The sequence below is a fragment of the Diachasmimorpha longicaudata genome, chromosome 5 (genome assembly GCF_034640455.1).
Source record: "Diachasmimorpha longicaudata isolate KC_UGA_2023 chromosome 5, iyDiaLong2, whole genome shotgun sequence".
Lineage (NCBI taxonomy): Eukaryota > Metazoa > Arthropoda > Insecta > Hymenoptera > Braconidae > Diachasmimorpha > Diachasmimorpha longicaudata.
The window spans coordinates 6,418,634-6,440,908 of record NC_087229.1 but is presented as its reverse complement, the minus strand read 5'-3'; the positions used below and the strand labels follow the sequence as shown (position 1 = coordinate 6,440,908).

The following is a 22,275-nucleotide window of genomic DNA, read 5'->3' as shown; positions in this document are numbered from 1 at the left end:
TGAATTTTTTTTTCACACCTTTTAAACCAAAAATTTATAAAATAAAATAGTCATCGATAACTTACTGAACGAGCAAATCTCCAGGAATTTTCAACTCCGTTCAGTTACCCCACTCTCTCTGCCCAGCATTGGCAACCGTGTCATCAACCCAAGACTCCAACATGGCGTCCGGTCAATAGAGACGAGAGGGAGGAGAGTAGTTGTACGGTTGGAGGTAGTGGGTGTCGTGGCCCCCCGGAATACTGGGCCCTCAGTCGACCGTTTTTTTCATCAATCATTTATCATTTAAACAAAACATTCCTAACATAATTAATTATTTTCGCCACTTGTGGACAAAGGAGTGTGAGTCAACGATGCATCAGACTGATTCTAGTGTACGATTTAGTGTACATTAATAGTGATGATTGGGGGAGTGAAAATGCAATCAATTCGCATGCAGTACGGGCCCTCAAACTGTCAAGATCGCGGCTGAGCCAGGAATTTAACACACGATTTTTTAAATCTACAAAATGGCTTCAGGCGACAATGTGGATGTGATTGAAGTCGTTGAGACTAGTTTTGGGGGTGGAAACAGGACTGATGACTTATCCTCGAGGCTCAATGACTCTGGCGATGAGGATGGTAAGTTTTTATTCAATGTTTTTTGTCAGTAAATTATTTGGAATTATACATAACCTAGAATTAATGAGCATTTGACTCATTCCTCTTATCTCGGCCTCCATCCTCTGTCAATAAATAGCTGGATTTTTTTTTCCTCGTTCGACTTTCATCGACGCACGATCTCTTGACCTAGAATTTTGGAGTTTATTTCGGAGATTCAATTCTCCTTTCTCGCTTCATTCAATTTTTCGTTGAATTCGTGGCGTCTCTGTGCGGGCGTGAACTTTGACAGCTGATCAAATCTGGTCATGATTTAGAATTCATAGAAGTGTTTGGAGCCAGTGGTTCAACGAATTTATCTTATTTTTTTATGCGAGTTGAAAATTCATGCAGAACTTTTAACGTAGAAATTTCATGATTTTTTTTATTAAATTTCATTCACCAGGAATTTTCAGGCATCTTGTCACTGGAAAAGTTCACTTGTCGTAAAATTAATACGATTATGTTAATTTAGAGAAATCCTCCTCTGAATTCTCGACCTATTCATAATTTAATTGAATATGATGTAAGGTTTTAATTACGAATGTGAGAATTCCAGTGCTTCATTAATTATCAATCATCGTTTGACATGAAAAATTATATTTTGTTAAATTTCGACGACTTTCGCGAAATCCTATGAATAATTTGATCTTCAATAAGATTCATGCTCATTCTATCCAGTTCAGAACCTTGAATTTTCAACCTGTTTCAACCTCAGTCACAGCAATTCCGCAAAAATTACGTCCGATGAATTAATTGGTCGGGAAAAGTTCTCATTTAATGAAGTTATATCAGATTTACTGCACGTGTCGGCATGTCTCATTTCGGAGTAACTCTATTGATTGAAAGTTTGACGGCTCCCAGGGGATTCAATTTATGTCACCGATATACTGAATAACAGAAATGAATTGAATTTTTTTTTCCCCACAGACAAGTCAACAACTGGTGAGAGGGTTACCTTTGACGTGAGTATTCATCAATTCCCTTGATGTTTTTAATGATTTTTATTTTACTAAATGCATTTGACGAACGCATTCCACAATTATCGAGAGATAACGTCAGAGTTATCTGTTGAGAGCTTACATTCATGGATAAACTCAAATCATTTCGTTTATAATCATTATTTATAAATAAATAGAACCCTTCGAGAATAGGCCAGTTTGAGTATACACGATTTTATGGATATTTAGTCGAGCGTGATGTGGGTCAAGACTGAGTCCCCCAGTACCACTAGCAGCAGTTCTAGTTTAGCCAGTGTAATCAAGTATAACAATTAACGAAAAGAGAGGTGGTGATTGTTTGGTAGAACGAATAATTTAATTGTCGTTTTAATTTTAGAGTTCAGTTGCACAACATGGAAGTGGCGGACCGAAGACTCCCTCGGGGATGTCCAGGGGAAAATCCGAGAGGGAGAGGAAGATTGGACATAGGAGGGTTGGCGTGGGTGGTGAAATCACCTACAAAAAAGTAAGTACTTTACCATTTTTTAAAGTACTATTATTATTTGAGTAAAAGCCTGCTGGGAAATTTCGTGAGGACGACATGTCATGGGGTTTCAGGGGTTTAGATTCATCAAATACTTTTAGCTCTAATCTGCCCGGATTTTTGGAGCATTTTTTGAATTATGGAGGAATTTTTGTAGTTATTATTTATGAACCTAATGAGACTAATGAAGCTTTACGAATAAACGGACTTAATGATCGTTTTATTGATAGTCTACAGTATATTTTCGGTCGAATTGTTCAGCATTTCTTTGGTGCTGTGGCAGATGATTTAAAACCTTTGTGAGTAATAATCGAGTGTTTAAAACATTGAGTTGCCGACTGGGGCCGATTATTCAGTGGATATTCTGTGAAGAACGTTTTTTGGAATGGTTCAGATATTTTTTTGTTGTGGCGAATTTGGTAACTATTGTTTTTCCTCTAAGAAAAGAGAATTTTCTGATTACTCTTATGGGATTATTGAAGCACTCGAATAAAAAGATCTAAAGATCATTTTATCAATCGAAATTCAAGCTCATACTGATTCTAAAAATAGTCAATGATGACATGATCGAACTTCAAGATAAATATCTGAATAAATTAATCGAGAAATCTTTAATAAAATAATTAAATGACGGACTTAAAACATCTGATAATTCTCAATATTCGAACGATTCCGTAACTAATCAAATAAATAATCCGGTATTGTTTTAGTTCAACCGTTTCTTAAACATTAGAATAATAATTTGCATTGTCTTTCATACTTTTCCTTGAAGCCATTCACAATAAGACATTTCAATGCCACGCAACCCTTGACATTCGTCCGAATTTCATGTCCAGCGTTGAACAACCTGATCAATACCCAAGAATTCCACAAACAACACTCTGCAATTTACGACTGGTTGTTGTGTTCCCCATCCCCAGGGTGATTGTTCCACGTATTCTCTTGCGTGCCTGAGTTTCGATCGTCCGTTTTAAGATACCTCACTGACGCAAATATAGACGGCGAAGATATTGAGATAGACTTGGGATTTGAAAAATATTCAATTGATATAAGTCCCAAGTTGACAGATGAATGGATTTTTTGTTTCGTTTAGATTCAAACGACTCAGATCATGGGCTCGATACAACTGGGAATCCAGCACGCTGTTGGTGGGTTAGCTAGTAAACCTGAGAGGGATCTGTTGATGCAGGATTTTATGACTGTCGAGACAACGAATTTTCCGAGCGAAGGATCTAATCACACACCAGCCCATCATTTTTCAGAGTTCAAGTTTAAAAATTACGCTCCAATTGCATTTAGATACTTTAGGGATCTTTTTGGCATCCAGCCGGATGATTTTTTGGTGAGTTCTCACTACATCATTAGCATGAAGTGATATGAATAATCTAATCGATGTAATCGATATTTGAGATATTGGCGATAATTTGAATTTTCCTCGTTCATATCTTAAACTTTAATCCCCTGAAATGTTTTTCAAAGAACTTTTGATGAATTCTTCTAGATGTCAATGTGTAGTTCACCTCTTCGGGAGTTGTCCAATCCCGGTGCCAGTGGAAGTATCTTTTATTTAACAGAGGATGACGAATTTATAATAAAGACTGTGCAACATAAAGAAGGAGAATTTCTTCAGACCCTATTACCTGGTTATTACATGAACCTCAATCAAAATCCACGTACCCTGTTACCAAAGTTCTTCGGATTGTACTGCTATCGTTGTAACAGTAAGAATGTTAGATTGATCGCTATGAATAATCTACTGCCCTCGGCAGTTAAGTTGCATCAGAAATATGATTTGAAGGGATCGACGTACAAAAGAAAAGTGAGTGCTTGAATTAATTTAAAGTGATGTATGTATGCAAGCGCCTCAATCCGGAATTGTGAAAATAATTGCTTTGACTTGATAATACAGGCGTCGAGGAGTGAAAGATCCAAGAAATCACCGACTTACAAAGACCTGGATTTTATGGAACATCATCCTGAGGGTATTTTTCTGGAGGCCGACACTTATGGTGCTCTTGTCAAGACTATTCAAAGAGATTGTCGAGTACTCGAGAGCTTCAAGATTATGGACTACTCGTTATTGGTGGGAATTCATAATTTGGATCAGGCTGCGAGGGAGAAGACGGTAATTAATGACAAACTAGCGAAATTTACTGAAAGAATTGGAAAAATAATTTACTGACATAATTAGATAGATAACAACTACTCTAAGAAATTTCATACAGATTATTTTCGCAACATAATGAACACTGATACATTTCTGGTAAAAAAAATTGAAAGGAAGCTTTTCAGTAGACATTGAGTGATAATGTCAGAAGTGGTCTGATTGCTACGTTTGTTATGCAGGAACCCAGACTATCAACAACAGTCGAAGAAGAGCCGGGAGAAGCTGGTTACGAGAGCGGTAGTTTCGTCCAAGTGGAACGTGAGAAGGAGCGCGAGGATAGGATAGGTGCTACGGCCCTGAACAGATCGCGTAGTATTAATCGTCAGAGGTTGGTTGCTCATAGCACTGCCATGGAGAGCATCCAGGCTGAGAGTGAGCCAATAGATGAGGAAGATGACGTACCGTGAGTATTCACAACTAATTGATCACTTCTCTAACAAAAACCCTGTTAGAAAATTGCAATTATTTCAAGAGTTGTATTCACTGCACCAAACTACGTAATTTCTGTACTTCGTCATTAATAATTATCATTATCTTATTTTTGTTCCTAGCAGTCCTGGGGGTATTCCAGCGAGGAATGCACGAGGCGAGCGTCTCTTGCTATTCCTCGGTATTATTGACATTCTTCAGAGCTACCGTTTGAAGAAGAAACTTGAGCATACGTGGAAATCCATGATACATGATGGGGTAGCGTATTAAATAAAACGATGTCATCATTTTACTGCTCATTTACATAATGCCCAACTGATTTACATAATTTTTTCAAGGACACTGTGTCGGTACATCGACCAGGCTTCTACGCTCAGCGCTTCCAGGATTTCATGGCAAAGACTGTATTCAAGAAGATACCATCACGTAAGTACCATCCGAATCAGCCCCTCCTTACGAATTTGACTTCGATGCTAGCAATCAATAAGGCACATTCCTAAATCATGATTCATAACAGTCGGTACAGACTCGCAAAGTTGTTACATTCTCTCGTTCAATTATTATTTTTTCTTATTCGCCATTGAGGTATTATCCAGTATTAAAATGCTAGAAAATGGGGCTGATGATACTCTCGACTCTTGTCTTTATTTAATTTGGTAATTCATCGAATTTCTAATCGAACAAAATTGTAATGCATTTTGTTGGTTGTAAAGTTTAAAAAAGAGTCGATGTTGGTCGAAGTGTTTGCCCTATTTTTTTTTTCTCAATAAAATGAGAAATGGTCAGTTCTTGAGATGAAGCAGTAAGCCTTTAAGCTAGATAATAAATTCAGCATTGTGGAGATTAATTGAAATGAGAGGTAATTTGTGAAAGCATGTAACCTGCCAATTGTGACATTCGACTGAATGTTGATTCAATTATTGCTCAAAGTATAATACATGAAAGACTAAATGTTCCATTTGGATGAACAGAGTCATTAACGAATTGAATAATGTAGATGCATTATAAAAATTAAGTGCTTGGGGTCAATTAATGATTTACTAGTGGAACTAATTGCAAGGGTTGGGCTATTGCCCGGTAAATATTTTTTTTTGTATTATTATGCAGAATCTATTGGTTATATTTCCGAAGCGATTCCAACGTTGATATTTTTTTGTTTCATTTTTTTTCCACGAGTGTGATTTGGTATTTAAATTAATTTGCACAGTCTATTGGTGTCCACAGATGTAGCCTGGGTATTACATAATAAAAAAAATATTGATGAAAAAGTATACGACGATAGCACAAATATTTTTATAGTGCAGTTTGACCCACAAACATTGTATCAATGAATAATAGGAAAATAATAGAGTGACTGGCAAAAATCGGTGATAAGTTGAAAATTTATAGAGAGAGTATGAACGGGTAGATTAGAAGATAGGAAATTTATTTTTTTATCATGAAAAAAAAATAATAATCAATTGGTTACTGAAAGTGGACACCAATGTAAATACTTATATATTTTACAATAAAACACTTTCGCTATTTACAACCTCATATCATTTGTTCTTTACCCAGACAATCTAACTATCACTACAATCCTTCCATAAGAACCACTAATTTTATTTTATTTTTTTTTATTTATCGTTCTGACGTGGGTTAAACATGCGAGTGTACCTAGGCTGGACAGTTGAAAATAACAAAAACCAAAAGACAATTTGGCGTTTTCTGGATTGTTCAATGGATCCTCAATCTTTATTTCTCCCTGTGTGACCGACGGTTTAAATTGTTTTATTTTATCATTTGATAATTAGCTCGATTATGAGTGTTGGGTATTCAAATTTAAAGACATTAGCCTAAATATATTTGATGTTTCTGTGTCCGTGCATTTTCCGTGTCAACCCTCTGACCTGATATCAACCTGCCTCGATCAAAATAATTCGATTTTTAATCGAATAAAAACACAGTGGACCTGCCTGAGATTAAGGGGAATCATCGCAAATTCCGTAACCTCGTCACCAGCTACATAGGTAAACTCTATCTGTCTCTCTCTCTCTCTTTCTGTCCGTCCGTGTGACTTTCATGTGCTGCTTTTTAATTTTTCTCCATTTACTATATTTTTTTCCCACTGTCTTATCAGTGTGTTGACGTACGTCGTTTCAATTAGCATGACATTTTCCGTTCGTGTTTGGCTTATTATCGTTCGTTACTTCCTGCACTTGATAATCACCCAATGACGTTTGCTTTTTTTTTATTATTCCCAATTTTACGTTTCGCATTTAATTTTATTTTGCGATGCAATATTCTGGAGTTTTTCGTTTTCTTCTATTTTATTTGGATTTTTTTATGACGATTCGAATTGTGGAGATCTTGATGGATCATGCATGTGTTGCATACATGAATGATCTGGATTCCAGTCGTGAATTTTATTTTCACCCCATTTCCGTATTTTTAACCTGTTGTTTTTGGAGAGAAAAGGCGACTAGTTTAGCCTAGGACCCAACTGTGAAGTATACTATGACTTATATACAATATTAGGACTTTGTCGGATGAATTTTAGGTACATCCGACGACTGTAAGTCAATTTCAAAGACAAGTGCTTTTCAGAGGAATTAAATGACTTATTTTGTTTAAAAATGGAGCTTTTATTCGATGTTTTCAGCTTGATTGTTTTATTATCACTAAAAATTTGAGCTAGATTAATAATATACTTGAGTCAGTTAATGAAGAGCTACTGCATAACACGATTATTGAAGATAATTTACTGAAGAGGCATTACGACATGTTTATGTTTGTGTTACAGCCCTGAAACATTCCCCATCGAAGAGAAAAAGTATTACGAGGCCCCTGAGGCCACTGGAGGGTGACTTTGATTCAACTGGTGAGTACATTATTTTTATTATCATACTCGATAGCGAGCACACTTTCCAGAATACATATGCTCTCAATTCATTGAAAGAAACACCCACCGGTACATTTTTTATTTCATAAAAAGGCAAGCGAAGGTCCAAATGCATTCGAAATAAATGTGCCGTTAATGTATCACCAATTGCGACCACCTCGGCATATCCTAGTCCCACTTGCAAGAAAATCCAGGAGCTTTAAACTGTCTCAATTGCTCAAGCATTAATTTACTTGCCGTCCTGTCACTCAATGAAAAATCCAATTATATTATGTAAAGATTATTTGATATGGTAATTGGGTATTGTGTGATGGTTTAGTGGTGACGGCGGTTGGAAGTACGATGCATGCAACATCACCCACAAAAGCTGGTGAGTCATCTGCAACTCATTCGTCCTTTTATTTGAGGCAGTGGCTTGTTTGCATATGAGCTGCTGCTGAATCCTGATGTTTTTTCGTTGGAAATATTGTGGGAACTTTTTTGGTGAAAAATTCAGGATCTGCAAAGAGGTCCTCGATTTTTAAAATAAAATTGTTGATAACATTCCCCTTGAATTTCGTCAATTCATCTTTGACGCAAATATTTCATGAACTAGTGGATTTATGAGACAGTATCGGATCTCTTTTGCGGCTCGTAGAATTCATCACACCAAACTCATGTTATATTTTATCTTAAAACCATTAGTTTCCGAAATATCTCCAGAAAACCACCTTCAAATTATCATTACGTGGATGTGTACGAGACAGGGAAGACTTCAGCTTGAAGAGATTGAAATGAATATATAAATTTTTTTAGTGTTCAAGTCAACATTGCCCCAAGTCTGGCCTCTCGTGCACATCCAAGAACAAATGAAACCACATCAGCCTCATCCACTGTAAATACTCACACCTCATGACTAATCTCACTCATAAAAATCTGTCTCTGTCACTCTCCCTCACTCCCTGGAAACAGTGAGTCCAACAAGTCCCGAGGGTATGCCGCCAGTGACTACTGGCACAATAATTTCGCCCACCTCGCTGCCAATAGCCACCTCAACGCCCGTCAACGTTCCCACAACGGTACTCGCGACCTCGACAAGCGGTGGAATAATCACAGGCCCACCTCCATTATCCGTCAACTCATCTCAAGTCCGTGCTAGTTATCCAGCAGTTCTGAAAGGCCGATCAGCAGCGAGTCCACCAAATCCAAATTTAGTGCCATCAGGAAAAATTCCACCACCAGTTCCACCTCGTGGTACTGGTAAACGTGCGAGTATCGACGAAGTTCAACGAGGAAATATGTCGTCATCATCATCGACATCCGGTCGAGGTGATGTCAATGTCGCGTATAGTTTGCATGATATTAAAACTATTGATCCACATGGCATTCACCAGCCACCAAGATCGCCGTTGCATGTACCCAATTCATCCCACTCTTGTCAGCGTCCCGATGCGCAGTTTCTAGGTCTTGGATATTTACAACCAGATCCCTACCTCCTCGAGGAAGAGGAGTTTGTCTGCGTGGAGAAACTCAATGACTCCTACGTCATAAAGACTAGTCCCTGTCCTCTAAGACCCGAGAGACGAAAAGGAAAAGTTGTACAGGCACATCAACTTGAGTTCTTCCCGAGGAACGAAAGGACTGTCAATTCTCCGGAGAATGTCAATAGATTTGCGCAGTTCCTCAAGCCATATCGCGATGAACAGTACAAAATGTCGAGAAAGGACAAGAAACACTCGGAGACGTACGCTGAGAGACTGAGGAGGAAGTCAAGTGAGTCGAAGATGTTGGAAACAACATCAGAGGAGATCAAGATGCAGAAGCCTGTAAAGAAGGCCTCCCTGATGAAACAGTTGAGCATAATGACGAACTTGGGAGAGCATTCGCGAAAGTCAATGGAACAGAATCCAACGAAAGTGAAGATTAAATCGTACAAGATGAAAAAAAGGAAGAAGAAAATCGCTCCGACGCCTTCCTTGAAAAAACAAGTCTTTCATTCCTTGACCAATCTGAGGAACAACTCAATCGCTTGCAGGACTCTCCTCACTCAGAGCTCAAACAGCGTTAATCCTCGTCATGAAGGGAAATGTGCAAAGCAGAGTTTATCTGCTGTGGACAATCGAGGATTCTCCTCGAGCATGACTAGCCTGAGACTTGCATCTCCAAACGTCAGGACTGATGTGGAGAGGCTTCCAGACACCTCCAAACCTCACCTCTCTGATGATCAGTACCTAAATTACTTGGTGGATCAGGGGAGGGAGAAAAGTCCCGCGTCAAGAAACACTTCCTTCCTGCATGGCTACGAATGACTATCATTTACCCCAGATCAGACCATTTTTTAGTTAGAAGGGGATGTCAATTTCAGAAGTGAAGTACGTAAAATTAATTTAAGTACATTCACCGATTTTCAGGACAATACGTTGTATAAGACATGACGTTTAATATGGGATAACAGAGCAATCAGCCCTTTGTCCAAGAATTTTGCTACTTCACTACTGATTTATCCCTCAATCAGTCATATCATTGTTTATTGTTATCCGTAATTGTGCATGCTAGTCTGTTGATGTTTACTCTTGCTAGTTTTGTGATTTTCATGTAGAAGAATTCTTGTACCCTCCCATCCTGCACAGTTCAGATTACCTTAATGATTTAAAGAATACGAGAGTGATGAACATCTCACGATATGCCCCAAAAAACTAGTGAGCACTTGTGGATTAGATAGACTCTTTCCTGGATATTGTTGATTTGACAATGTGGATTATTGAATATGTTCGTGTCACTAATTGCTGCAGTTGATCTAGGGCTAATTGTAGGGCGCTTTTTCGTAGGTGGCACCCTCCCATCAACCTGCTCTACCCCACCCCCACCTTTTGATGATGCTGTGAGATCCAACGATCAGACATTGGCTTCGGGCGGTCATCTACAGACGACTGTCACCCATAGCAAGCAGAATAAAACTGTTCATCATGTCACGCTCAGCACTAAAACGTATCACGACTCTGTCAGGTATGTGAGAATTGAATTTATAAAATGGATTTCTAGAATTCTTTGTCCAAAGATGAAAATTTACCTCATTTCCACGAATATTTATAAGGGAATTGAAATAACCTCTCGTATTTCTTCAAAGTATATCAGATGTTCATCTCGAGAGCAGCGGAAGTGGTGGCAGTGGTGGTCGTGAGACGAAATCATCCTTGAGCGTTGAGAGCGGTGGTAGCAGTCGAGGTGGCGGAGGTCTCACCTGGACACCACCAGCAGGTAGTGCCGAAGGGTCAACACCCACATGGACAGAGGGAACTCCCTCTTTTACTGAGAGCTCAAGCAGTGGTGACATAGGTAAGTTCGTAATAGCTCTCAACCTGTACTTCGAGTCCTGAAGAGAAACTTCCAGTCCACCGAGATGTTCAACATATTATCTTGCATTATTGTCATTAACAACTGTATCTTCATCATTCGAGAAAAACTGGGAGAGAGGAAGTCTGGTATTCGTGTCTGGTATTTTTCTACGATTATTGTGGGACATTTGATACAATTGTTCGAGCTATTCGAGACAAATTGTGAATTACAAAGTGCGGTTTTATTTATTCTGAATGATGTGGTTAAGAACTGTTGTAATTGTCCCTTGATCATAGGATTAATGTCACGCGAAAGCATTCGTTGGGTTTCATGGCCAATTGTGATTATTCATGTTCTGCGACTTAAAATTAAGCGAATTCTTTCGTGATTATTACATCGGTTGTACACACAACAAATAAATGAGGTTTTTTTCCTCAACAATCAATAGCCCTGTTTAGTTTATCAAGAGATAATATAATTATCTGGATTATTCGGACAATAAATATCACAAATTCATACACTACAAACGTACGTAGCACTTTAATAAATCTAGTTAATCATCTGTCAATCGCATTTATCAGCATTAAATTTCAACTGACATCCATGTGATACAGAGGAGATTCCATATCTCATGATTGTTCAATTTTCAAGTCTACAGTCGCTTAGGACCGGCGAGTCTCGAGATAAGTTCAGTCTTCAGTTTTAATAATTTTATTTAATTATTCTTATTGTGAATTTTCTTTGATTATCATCGAGAGTCATCTTCACGCTAATCGAATCACGCTTGAACATTCACCTTGACACAGATTCATTGGAATTTCTGTTTTTTTATCTTCAAACCGTTCTTGTATCGTTCAGATATATAGTTATTCGTTTAATTTGGCAATCGTAACGCTAGTTAACTTCAGCAGAGCTTTGTTTACTGGGCTAGATCGTCAGTTTATATCAGCAGACACACACGCCTTTATGGGTGGAAGCAGATGTGTAGTGGTGATGATTGATATTTTATCGTTTTTGAGGTCTCTAACTATTAATTTTGAATTTATCTTGAAAATTAGATTTTTAGGGATAATCTTCGAGATTTACGTTTTAATAGCGATTTAAAGAGATTTAAAAATGAAATAAAATTAATTCAATTCATTATTACCACTTCACAACTATCGATTCACCATCTAACCCCCAACATGTATTTCCCCACCTTCCTCGATCCTCCGATTACCCATATCAACTGAAATCCGAGTAAACAGATTACGGGGAATGATTTTAGGTTGTCCAACAACACCGACGAAAGGTAATCATCGTAATGACGTTGGGGGAAGAGTTGCAGCTACTGTTGAAGAGGCACTTGCTAGTCTTACTACGGAAATGGTGAGTTCAACTCCAAAAAAATGTTTGAAAAATGTTAAATGGCAGATGCACTAAATTATCATCACAAGTCATTCGCTGGGAGTCTGTTAATTTATTTTTACGTTCTTCACTATTCAACAATATCAGTGCATCTACCTTGCTCGGTCTACATCACGATTTTTAATGCGTTTGTCACCGTGGGCGCTTGCTGAGCAAACCTGACAATTGTATGAGTTTTATTTCTCAATCATTTTGTTCGATCAGTTACAAGAGGTATTGTCACGCTTTTTTTGCTTGTTTATTGTTCACAAGTTCATGTGATTAACTGTTGATTATAATTAACACTTGGATTATTCGGTTGTGGAGGGAATGGGAAAGTGGGTGAAAGAGAAATCGATAGCCACATTATTTTGTATATATCTGGAAATTTAAGAGGTTCAGCTAAGAACTGAGCTCAGGAATTTTTAAAATCCCATTCCATTCATTTAATTTCTATAATGAGAAATGTGAATGTGTTAATAAATGATTACGAGAATATTTCAAAACAGGATTTGGTAATTCGTTTGTTCGTGAATATCAGATACACTCAAAATAATTCAAATTAAATTTTTTTCTTCATTATACCTCATTCTCCTACAATCGAACTCATTAACCAATCAAAAAAAAATCGTTATTTGGGGTACCACCGACTGAACGAAAAAAAAAACAAAATGTTTGTGTATGCACAAATTAGGAGATACTGCAACGAGAATGAACTGCACTTGGTCAATAATAATCACCACAGTGGGGAATGCACAACGGCTCTCCCATTATCTCCGCCGAAATCTACCCGATTTGAGGATATGAATGAATTGAAGACGAAGAGAGGGTCGTTGATACAGGTGGAAAGAGCATTTCCTTGTGTCCCCTTAGTTGTGTTCAAAATTCTACGTGTATACGAATTCTTCAGTGTTACTGTATTCTGAAGTTATTCAATTCGTTTAGCCCCCGCTCCGTCGTCTACATTAATTTTATGCCAATGTTGTGGCTGATTAGATTATAACGACAATGACTGAACAATTATCGGATCTATAATCGCGTGATCATGATTATTCCGGGCATTATCGCATTATTCTTGATCGCTGGTTACATAGAGCCGTAGTCTATCGCGTTATTCCATGTTTAGAATTGATACTTTTAGTTTACTGTGAATAAACAGGTGTGGGGGAGGAAAAAATGAGCTTTCGGCTGTGGAATTTGTTTATTCAGTGAAATGAAGACGGAGGGAAATTATTGGATACGACTTATCTTATTTTGAAGAACGGTTGACTCTCCCGAAATCTTCTAGATAAGAATGGGTACATATCTAATTTTTTTTCCACTCAATACCTGCATTCCAGAATAATAAATTCCATGCTAAACTTCAGTTCATAGGACAGGAAACAGTTTATGGGGTTTCTCCAGTGACTACGATGTTTACATTCCAATGGGAAAGTTACTTGTTTCGTGTTGAATCGAATAGAAAAACTTAATGTGCCCTATGAGAATTTAACTGGATTTTCGTTGAAGTTCTATCGGCTATCAAAATCCACAATTAATTGTTTATACTAATAATGAATGAAGGGAATTGATCATAAAAAGCTAGTGTTCTGGGGAAGAATTCTGAATTTTTATCAAGATTTCATCGACATTCGGTGTTTTCCAATAGATTTTTTATGACAAAATGGCCATTTTTTATATTACCCACTATTATAGAAATAGAAATTATAAATAGAAGCTTCGGTAGAATTACAATGGAAGTTCAGTTATTTTTCACAGCGAACAGGCCCGTTTTTGACAAATTTTCGACACATGAAAATTATTCCCGAAATAATCTTCGAGTTAAAACGTAGGAATGAGAGAAACGTAACTGTACATAATAGATTTATGAGCAAATATGATATTTCTTACGTAATTTATTGAGAACAGTGAATTTGTAATTCTCTGTTGTGTTCTGTCTGTGTCTGTAATAAATATATTAACGTGTCCGTGTATTATACAAGACAATTATCAAGATAATTCGAGTGATTAATGGGATTATGGACGAGAATGCATCTATTATAGAAAGATCCAGAATGCCTTATTAAAAGTGGAGCCATTCGATTCTCCTGGATTGAATTATCTCCGGAATATACTCAAGCATAAATCAATGTTATTGGATATCGTATTATTTCCTGATTGATGAATATAAATTCCAGCAATTCTGGATTAAAAATGTGCCACTTTTCGCGCTCGTTTATCAAACAAATGAGAAAACGTCTATTGCCAGACGTTTTAAACCAAAATGTTGTTCAGCAGTGATTGATATGATTGAATAATAGTGAAGTATCTTGACATTTATGAATATGACTCATGTATGGGAGTCCCCGGGGGTGAAAGTTCGAGAACATTTTCGATAATTCATCCCCAGACTGTTGAAACAGTACTTAGCGTCGCATTTATTACTGTATAGAGAGTCTGTGGTTCACTGCTTTCGCGTTTTGAGGCTTGGAGTTTTTTTTACTATCAGATATCTTTATTTTGCTCAAATTGTCGATGTCGTGGACGTTAAACTGGCATGAAAGTACTCGATTCACGATAAGCATTGGTGTCCGTGTATTAGGACCTAATTCTATGTCATGAGGTTTTATTCGGTTGTAAGGTGGAAGAAAAGGGCATAAGTAACCGAAAATTACAACATTTTTTGGATATTCTGTCGCTGAATGTTAGGGGATAGAGTGATCTTCGTTTCGTTTCCATTCCTTCATTCGGTTTAGAGATAATTCGCAATCAAAAAGAGGAATTGACTCGTCTTTCTATTACCAGAACTTAATGTCTCTTTATTGTCGAGCGCATTTGTGGGGAGATCACGTCTTTCAATTTATCAAAACCAATTTTCGATATTTGTCAAATATAATTGTAAAATGAAATGATTTATTCCCTTTTCCTCTCACTTTACAATTGCATTAATCACATATCCGCTGGTTCATATTAATTTTCACCATCAATGTGCTTGCTTTCTCTGTGCCGTTACTTTAATCTGTAAATGTTGGGTCAGAACTAAATAACAATTGAGTATAATTACCAAAAGATAGACCACGAAATGAAAAAAAGAAATAAAAAAAATACAGAAACAGAGCGGTGGATCGCATGGGAAATTGGATGGAACAGAGATAACTGATTGGCGGAATGGATCCGGCTCGGAGGATAGCAGCTCGTCTCATTTAGAGGCCGAGCGAACGAGGAAGCCGAGGAAGCCTCGTCGACGTTGAATTAATCTCCATTAACGAAGATATTGAAGTTTTAATAATTAATGAAAATAAACACTCATGCCCGTTTAACTGATTACAATAATGTGTCAATCAAATAATTGTGGGATTGCCGTCTTGCCATTTCAATCGAAAGTTTATATCATGTCAATTCAATGGAATTACGCAAATGTCTGCCAGACATATCTCGTTGATATTTAATTTTAGTTCGATTTGTTTATTACTCGTGAATCATGGAATTGATTATTCGAAGATGCTATATTTTTTACTAATTTGGGAGAGTGATGGTTAGATTAGAGAATCCTTCATTATTTTGTATTCATTCGGATTAATTTGTCGTGAGGTGAAGATTACTTCTCCGGAATTTTGGAGGGAAATATCTCAGTGAGAATTTATTCCGCTAGAGAGAATATTTCCACAGAAATCCTTCTGTCTGTGAATGAACTGAATTAATTTTCTGTTTCCCAAGGATTTTTAGAATTTCGAAAAATTATCCTCTCGATTCGATTTGAAAGCAAGTAGAATCCAAATAACACTTAGTTCCCTGGTTTTATTTCTAATACTCTCTCTCAATCCACATTTATCGCTAAATTACCCTAAATAATCCGAGTTAATACAGGTACGGAGGAATGGTATCAGCGCGTTGTGCTGCATATGTAGACTTTCGAGCGGCCTAATTATTGTAAGAAGTCACATTAGAATACTCAAAACATATGGTAAACCGGGAATGGAAATCACAAAAAAATAAATCATAGTATTACACCAAGCATCACTGTATATTACGTACTTGTAATGTAGTTAGACGTGCACGGGGATTACGTTAATTGCAATTTCATGGGTGATCTTGAATTAATTAATAGATAATGGTGGCCAATTGTTAATCGATATCGAGTTAAGCTCTCTTTCTCTCTCGTTGATTCACTCGAATGTCTGCTAAATGAATGGGCGGAGTACTTACTGCATAGGAAGAACAAATTGTCGATTATTGCTTGCAAATCATGCGGAAAATATGTTTGTGAGTGAGCTGAATAAGTGAGGAGGATGTGTACATTGCTTAGGAGCGAAGCTTTTGCAGAGTTCTTTTACTTTATTCGAACAAAAAAAAATGAATGATTAAAAACCGAAGGGATAATGACGATGATTGACTTTACAATTGTCTCAATAATTAATTATAATTAATGTAACAGTATGCCCTTCCAATATTATTACACTCGAGGCATCGTTTCTATTAAACGCTCGTTGGCAATTGTAAATGTAAAATTAACAATTCATCGGTTTTTTGATGGTTTTATTTTCTTTTATTGATATGTGGATTTTTGGTTATATTTTTGGAGTTTTTTGAAAATACCTCATCCTGATTTTTTTTTCATTTCCACCCTTTCAGACCCACCTATAGCCATGCGAGCGGACCGAGTGTATTTATACTGTGACTGAGAGCAAATTATACGATTGGTTTTGTTCGGAATACTTTGGAGATTTAGAGGGTTTATGATTGAATATTAATCATGTGGATGGAATTGTTAACGGCGGAGATATTTAGGTAAGGAGTCTGATAATTTCGTCATGAATAATTTGAGACTTGTAATTTAATTAGAAAAAATGGAGAATTGTGCACTATTATTTATAGAATTAATTGCCGGTTGGCTTAGGTAATTTATTGGATGGAAGCTCAGGCTTATTAATTTAATTTGTCGTCTGTGTCATCTCTGGTTATTCAGAGATTGCAACAAGACGTGAGATAAATCGTTGCGAGCGTGCAATGGAAAACGGTGTCTCGAACCTAGTATTTTTCTCTCCTTTTTTCTGTCTTGATTTCACTTTGTGAGTTAAGGCGATTAAAAAGTGTCAGTACAGACGAATTTTATTATTTTAATTATCGATATACTTGAGAATTCACGTTATAAATGTTCATGCAGTCAGTGAATTCGCATTTACTTTGTCAGGTAATTGATATTGCGTTTATGAAGTAACGATACCTCAATTCGTACACGTAAGAGGAAAAAAACAAAATGCAAAAACGTGTTGTATGATAAATGATCATGAGAATAAATTATTGTTACGTCCTATTCATTTAAAAAGTGTTTTTTTTTTACTTTTTCACTGAGAATTCCTTGCAATGGTAGATTGTATCCAGTCATTAAAGGCCGAGACTCGAACAAAAACTGAAGGAGCACCTCTCAGTCCACAGGGAATCACTCCCCATGAGACAATCCCCACTACTTCCCAATTAGCACCGTTTCTCCTTATTAGTGGACCCCCTGAGTCCCCCTACATTAAAAATCCGAGATAATTTGAAAGAATTAGGGCAGGCTGAAGTAGGTACTTACGTTGCATGGGGAGAATCCTCCAGCCAGTGGTCCAGTGCAAATATTCGTTTCGTGAAGGGAATTAGCTCCTCCGAAGGGGATGAGAGCTCTTCTGCAGGTGCGTAATGAGATCAAAGGAATTTCCACGGAAAGAAGGATGTTCCCCAGGTTTCCTCCACTGGGGTCTGTCGCGCCCCAGCCTGTCACGGTTACGTTCCCGGTTGGGATCGTTCCGGGCTGCGGAAGATTTATCGGTTGCACTGCAGTAGTCCAGGTCAACGGCATTGTCAGTCTGAGGAGGCCTATATCGAAAGGAGCGACGTCTCTAAAAAATAAACAGATTACTCGTCCGTAGTGATTGATTTGAAAATAATTAATTCATTAATTAATAGAATGCTATTCGGGAAGATTAAATTTTGGAAAAAAAAAATTATGTCAAATTTACCCAATAAAATTCTCGTGTGCATAAGTTGCAGCAACTCTCCTGGACTGTTCCGTAGTCTCCACTTGATTGAGAACATGTTTGCCAGCTCTTACGACTAGTCCCCCTATCTCGGGGATGGCATCGATACAGTGGGCAGCTGTCAGAATCCACGATTGATTTACGATTATTCCTCCACAAAAGTGTCTGGAATTTGTGGAGGACGGAAAACCCCATTGGAGGGATACTTGATGGGGGTACGAGTTCCTCACAACTTCCACTCCTCCGATAATTCTAGCGTCCAGGAAGATTTGGTCGTTGATACGTGATTCTATCGAGAATAATGATCAATTCACAATCAATAATTTTTAATTAATTAATCATAACTTATTCATTTTTTTCACGTGAAGATTTTTCCGTTCATGAAATAGTGTAAACGCACCAGTCTTTTGAATAATAAAAAACACTGCAAGAAGCGAGATGATTCCCCAGCCCATGATGGGAGACAATTGCAAAATATTCTATTGTTCGTCTCTATTTTATACCAATGCATCATCTTCGAACTGAAGCCTTTGGTAGCGGAAAACCATAAGATCATTGATGTGAGAAGTTGAAAATAATTTTTTTCCGATTGTGAAAATTTAATTCCTTCCGTCCTGCATTCTGCTAGCCTTGAACTACATTATCTCAACTCAATTACCTCCGCAATTTTTTCTCTGCCGCAAACCCATCAAAAACGGGATAGAGTATTTAGTCGAGTTCTTTATTTCGCTGCAGAGGTAACAATTTAACAATTTACAGGGTCAGGTTGCATAGAAATATAAATATCGTTGAGATAATTTTTAGTAGATTCAATTTTCGGCCATGGTATTCTGGATCCAATCGATAAACGCTGATACCCTAGCGTAGACCGATGGAGCTCCTACACTGCCACAGGGCATGATTCCCCAGGAAACGATTCCCACGACTTCCGATCTCGATCCATTTTTAGCGATCAAAGGACCGCCAGAATCTCCCTGATAAAAAATTATTACTCATTTGGAGTCAGCAGGAGAGATCTGGGGGAGGGGAGAGGTCATGCTACCTCCATTCGAGCCTTAAAGTTCGATTAAAATTTTTTAATCGAAAGGAACACTTACGCTGCAAGCAGAGACTCCTCCACTAAGAGGCCCAGTGCACACGTTGTTGTCATGAAGGGGTGAAGGCCCCACGAGTTCCTCAAGTTTCTTCTTGCAAGTAGCTAAATCCACAACAGGTAGGAGAACTGTTTGCAGCTTTGCGGGCAGTCCTGATCCACTGGGGGCAGTTGACCCCCATCCTGAGAGGGTCACATTGCCAGAGGGTCGTGCTCCGGCCTTCGGGAGGGCGATGGCAGCCACCCTCTTGTTGAAAATCACTGGGGACTTGAGCTTCAAGACGGCCACGTCGAAGGGAGCTACACCTCTGCAAGGATAATTACCATTAGAACGATGAGATCCTTTGAACGGGACCAGTTGAGAAGGTCATTCATGATATACCCTGTGTAGTTCTCGTGAACGAATGAGGAAACAACCGGAATGATTTGTTCCTCCGCTTCGTTCTCCTTCAATGAGTGCTTTCCGAGCTTCACAACGAACCATCCGTAGCTGGGGACAGCTGCGACGCAATGAGCTGCGGTGAGGACCCAGCGCTCGTTGATGATCGATCCCCCGCAGAAGTGACTGTAGGCTAGCAGTGGAGGTAGGCCCCACTGCAACGATGCTTGATGAGGAAAAGCTCCCTTGACTGCTTCACTTCCTCCGACGATTCGAGGGAGGCCTAGTTGCCGGACACCCAAACCCAGGACTGGGCCTTGGTCTGGAGGCAGAAAAGATTATTTGGGGCTCAATAGCTTTGGACCATTTTGATAATTTAATTATCATCAATGTATTATCCCCTAGTATGATTTTACATTTAATATTAATCGCATATTATAAATGATTTTTGATGAACTCACCTGCCTCCGCAATTGCCAGGAATGCAGCCACGATAATGAGGACCTTAGAAGCCATGCCGATCGATCATCACTAATTAATTTCCCAGACTTTCCTTACATTATATACTGGATTGACGATAAACGTTTGAGAGCAAGAACTAGCGCGTAATTACAATGACTTTTCTCAGATACAATGATCGATAATGAGTGACAAAGTAATACTGATTTTTCCAGGAGACTTTTATTCAACATCTTATCGGTTATTATCAATAACTTTCAGTCTTGAGCCACTTGCGGAGTACTTATTCTTACATTCAACGAGTGTGATCAGACTTTTTTTTCCCGCAATTGATTGATCCCCATCTCGTATCGTGATTGATGATAGACCATAAGTTTATTTAATTATCAAGATATTGGAAAAATGAGAGATAGTGCACGGAAATCCCGTTCTGTGAAATAGAAAAATTTAGTGTAAAGTGGTTGATGATAATTCAGTAGATCAGTAGATCAGTGACAATGTTTTTTGGAGAGACGTCAAGGGAAGGGCGTATACATATAGAATGTAAAAATTTAGTTAATCTGTCAATTCATTGGTCTTAGAATGTTAAATGATTTAGCTCATGAGATGCACCGGTCATGAGAAGTTATGGGCCCCTTAGTCCCAAGTAAGAATAGGAACTGCAGCAATAAAAAAAACTTTATTGTCCATAGTATTTCTCAAATCAATTACAAATCCAGTTGCACATTAAACATTGACCTTCGACTTGATCCAATCGACGTAAGAAGACACTCGAGTGTAGACAGAAGGGGTGCCAGCAACTCCGCATGGGTAGACCCCCCAGGAGACGATTCCAACTTGTTCGGGTGTACCATCAGTGTTGAACTTGACGAGGGGACCACCCGAGTCGCCCGAACAGGCGGATATGTTTCCACCGATTGGTCCTGTGCAGATTTGCGTGTCGAACAGTTCAACTTTGCCGGAGGCCTTTTTGAAGGACTCTAGGCAGCTGTCGTAATCAACGATCGGCACCTGGACGGTCTGGAGTTGTGCAGGGAGTTTAGGAATCATAGTGGTAGAGATCGAACCCCAACCAGTGAGGACAACTTCCCCAGTGTGCTGCTTGTCCTGGGTGGGAAGGGCCACCGGTTGGACATGCTTGTTGTAGGTCAGGGGGGACTTCAGGCGGAGGAGACCGATGTCGTGTTGGGCAATACCTCTGCGGGAATAATGAAGAATTAGAAGGGCATTTAGAAGAATTCCAGACTCAGAGGACTTCTGTTTTCCCTTAAGGTAGTAATTTACGTAGAGTCAGACATATTTTATTACCCTGGGTAGTTGGGATGGGCTAATCTGAGGGTGACGACACGATTCTCTTGTCCAGGCTCATCCTTGTTGATGATGTGCTTTCCGGCGCTGACTTGGAATCGTCCGATCTTGGGGATTTCGGTGATGCAGTGGCCAGCGGTGAGGATCCAACTGGGGTGGATGATGGAGCCGCCACAGATGTGACGGTATTTAATGAGAGGTGGTAGTCCCCATTGGACAGATACCTGGTAGGGGTACTTGTGAGGGACAGCAGTCTCACCGTTGGTGATACGGGCGTCAAGCGCAAACCCTTCAGGAAAAAAAAATAATCCCCAGAAAATAAATTATTTTTCTAATTACCACGAGCATTTCTATACAATGGAAAGGCTGAATGCGTCTCTCGGAGCTTTTCGACACATTTTTTTCTGGAAAATCTTCCCGGTGATGGAAAAAATTTGAACCCTTTAAATTAAAGTCTAATTATTAAAGAATTTACCTTCTGCAACGAAGAAAGCGACGATCAAACACCGGTACAGCATTTCGAAAGTCTGTGAATCGCTTCCGTGCTCCACGATCGTTATGTACTATTGTCGTATCAGCTGGCAGTGATAAGACACTGGGCCTTTCCCAAATGGAATTAATGCAATCAGATCACCCACTTCTATCATTATTTTGATGCAGAAGATATCAAAGAATTGGAATAATGAACTTTGATATTGCAACCGCCGTAAAATCATAACATAAAAACGAAAGGCAGAC

At 38.4% G+C, this 22,275-nt stretch overlaps 3 protein-coding genes across 21 annotated transcripts; 1 reads left to right on the top strand and 2 right to left on the bottom strand.

The window, feature by feature from the left end:
* The first annotated feature begins 148 nt into the window (after nt 1-148).
* LOC135162648 (phosphatidylinositol 4-phosphate 5-kinase type-1 alpha-like) lies at nt 149-17,607 on the top strand. Of its 19 annotated transcripts, none has more exons than XM_064121317.1 (18): nt 149-621; nt 1,570-1,604; nt 1,978-2,106; nt 3,218-3,466; nt 3,626-3,943; nt 4,034-4,249; nt 4,471-4,694; nt 4,843-4,978; nt 5,059-5,146; nt 6,667-6,729; nt 7,503-7,580; nt 7,921-7,971; nt 8,553-8,909; nt 10,409-10,586; nt 10,708-10,916; nt 11,568-11,603; nt 12,184-12,284; nt 15,392-17,607. In XM_064121317.1, the coding sequence occupies exons 1-18, from the start codon at nt 510-512 to the stop codon at nt 15,530-15,532; spliced, it is 2,721 nt and encodes a 906-aa protein (XP_063977387.1). In that variant the 5' UTR covers nt 149-509; the 3' UTR covers nt 15,533-17,607. The 19 variants fall into 19 exon arrangements, with proteins under 19 accessions (XP_063977387.1, XP_063977398.1, XP_063977394.1 ...); XM_064121328.1 differs by lacking the exon at nt 15,392-17,607 and adding an exon at nt 12,997-14,975; XM_064121324.1 differs by lacking the exon at nt 15,392-17,607 and adding an exon at nt 12,411-12,988.
* LOC135162620 (transmembrane protease serine 9-like) lies at nt 15,114-20,409 on the bottom strand. The gene is made up of 8 exons (XM_064121270.1): nt 20,232-20,409; nt 19,774-20,092; nt 19,396-19,699; nt 19,112-19,272; nt 18,957-19,027; nt 18,281-18,587; nt 17,857-18,160; nt 15,114-17,797 (listed from the first exon to the last, which is right to left on the bottom strand). The coding sequence occupies exons 1-8, from the start codon at nt 20,284-20,286 to the stop codon at nt 17,627-17,629; spliced, it is 1,692 nt and encodes a 563-aa protein (XP_063977340.1). The 5' UTR covers nt 20,287-20,409; the 3' UTR covers nt 15,114-17,626.
* Nucleotides 20,410-20,889: 480 nt separating this feature from the next.
* On the bottom strand, nt 20,890-22,152 carry LOC135162653 (trypsin-1-like). The gene is made up of 3 exons (XM_064121348.1): nt 22,013-22,152; nt 21,538-21,826; nt 20,890-21,427 (listed from the first exon to the last, which is right to left on the bottom strand). Exons 1-3 carry the CDS (start codon nt 22,053-22,055, stop codon nt 20,956-20,958), a joined length of 804 nt encoding a protein of 267 aa, XP_063977418.1. The 5' UTR covers nt 22,056-22,152; the 3' UTR covers nt 20,890-20,955.
* Nucleotides 22,153-22,275: the final 123 nt, after the last annotated feature.

What these genes read in the sequence shown, in the direction of transcription:
- LOC135162648 (XM_064121317.1), top strand. Translation starts at nt 510, where the DNA reads ATGGCTTCAGGCGACAATGTGGATGTGATTGAAGTCGTTGAGACTAGT. An exon ending in ATCATCGACATCCGGTCGAG is followed by an intron (nt 8,910 to 10,408) that starts GTGATGTCAATG and finishes GCTTTTTCGTAG; the next exon opens with GTGGCACCCTCCCATCAACC. An exon ending in CTCAAGCAGTGGTGACATAG is followed by an intron (nt 10,917 to 11,567) that starts GTAAGTTCGTAA and finishes TCAATTTTCAAG; the next exon opens with TCTACAGTCGCTTAGGACCG.
- LOC135162620 (XM_064121270.1), bottom strand. Translation starts at nt 20,286, where the DNA reads ATGGCTTCTAAGGTCCTCATTATCGTGGCTGCATTCCTGGCAATTGCG. An exon ending in CCTGGCAATTGCGGAGGCAG is followed by an intron (nt 20,093 to 20,231) that starts GTGAGTTCATCA and finishes TTCTGCCTCCAG; the next exon opens with ACCAAGGCCCAGTCCTGGGT. An exon ending in GTTCACGAGAACTACACAGG is followed by an intron (nt 19,700 to 19,773) that starts GTATATCATGAA and finishes TTATCCTTGCAG; the next exon opens with AGGTGTAGCTCCCTTCGACG.
- LOC135162653 (XM_064121348.1), bottom strand. Translation starts at nt 22,055, where the DNA reads ATGCTGTACCGGTGTTTGATCGTCGCTTTCTTCGTTGCAGAAG. An exon ending in CGCTTTCTTCGTTGCAGAAG is followed by an intron (nt 21,827 to 22,012) that starts GTAAATTCTTTA and finishes TTTTTCCTGAAG; the next exon opens with GGTTTGCGCTTGACGCCCGT. An exon ending in GCCCATCCCAACTACCCAGG is followed by an intron (nt 21,428 to 21,537) that starts GTAATAAAATAT and finishes TTATTCCCGCAG; the next exon opens with AGGTATTGCCCAACACGACA.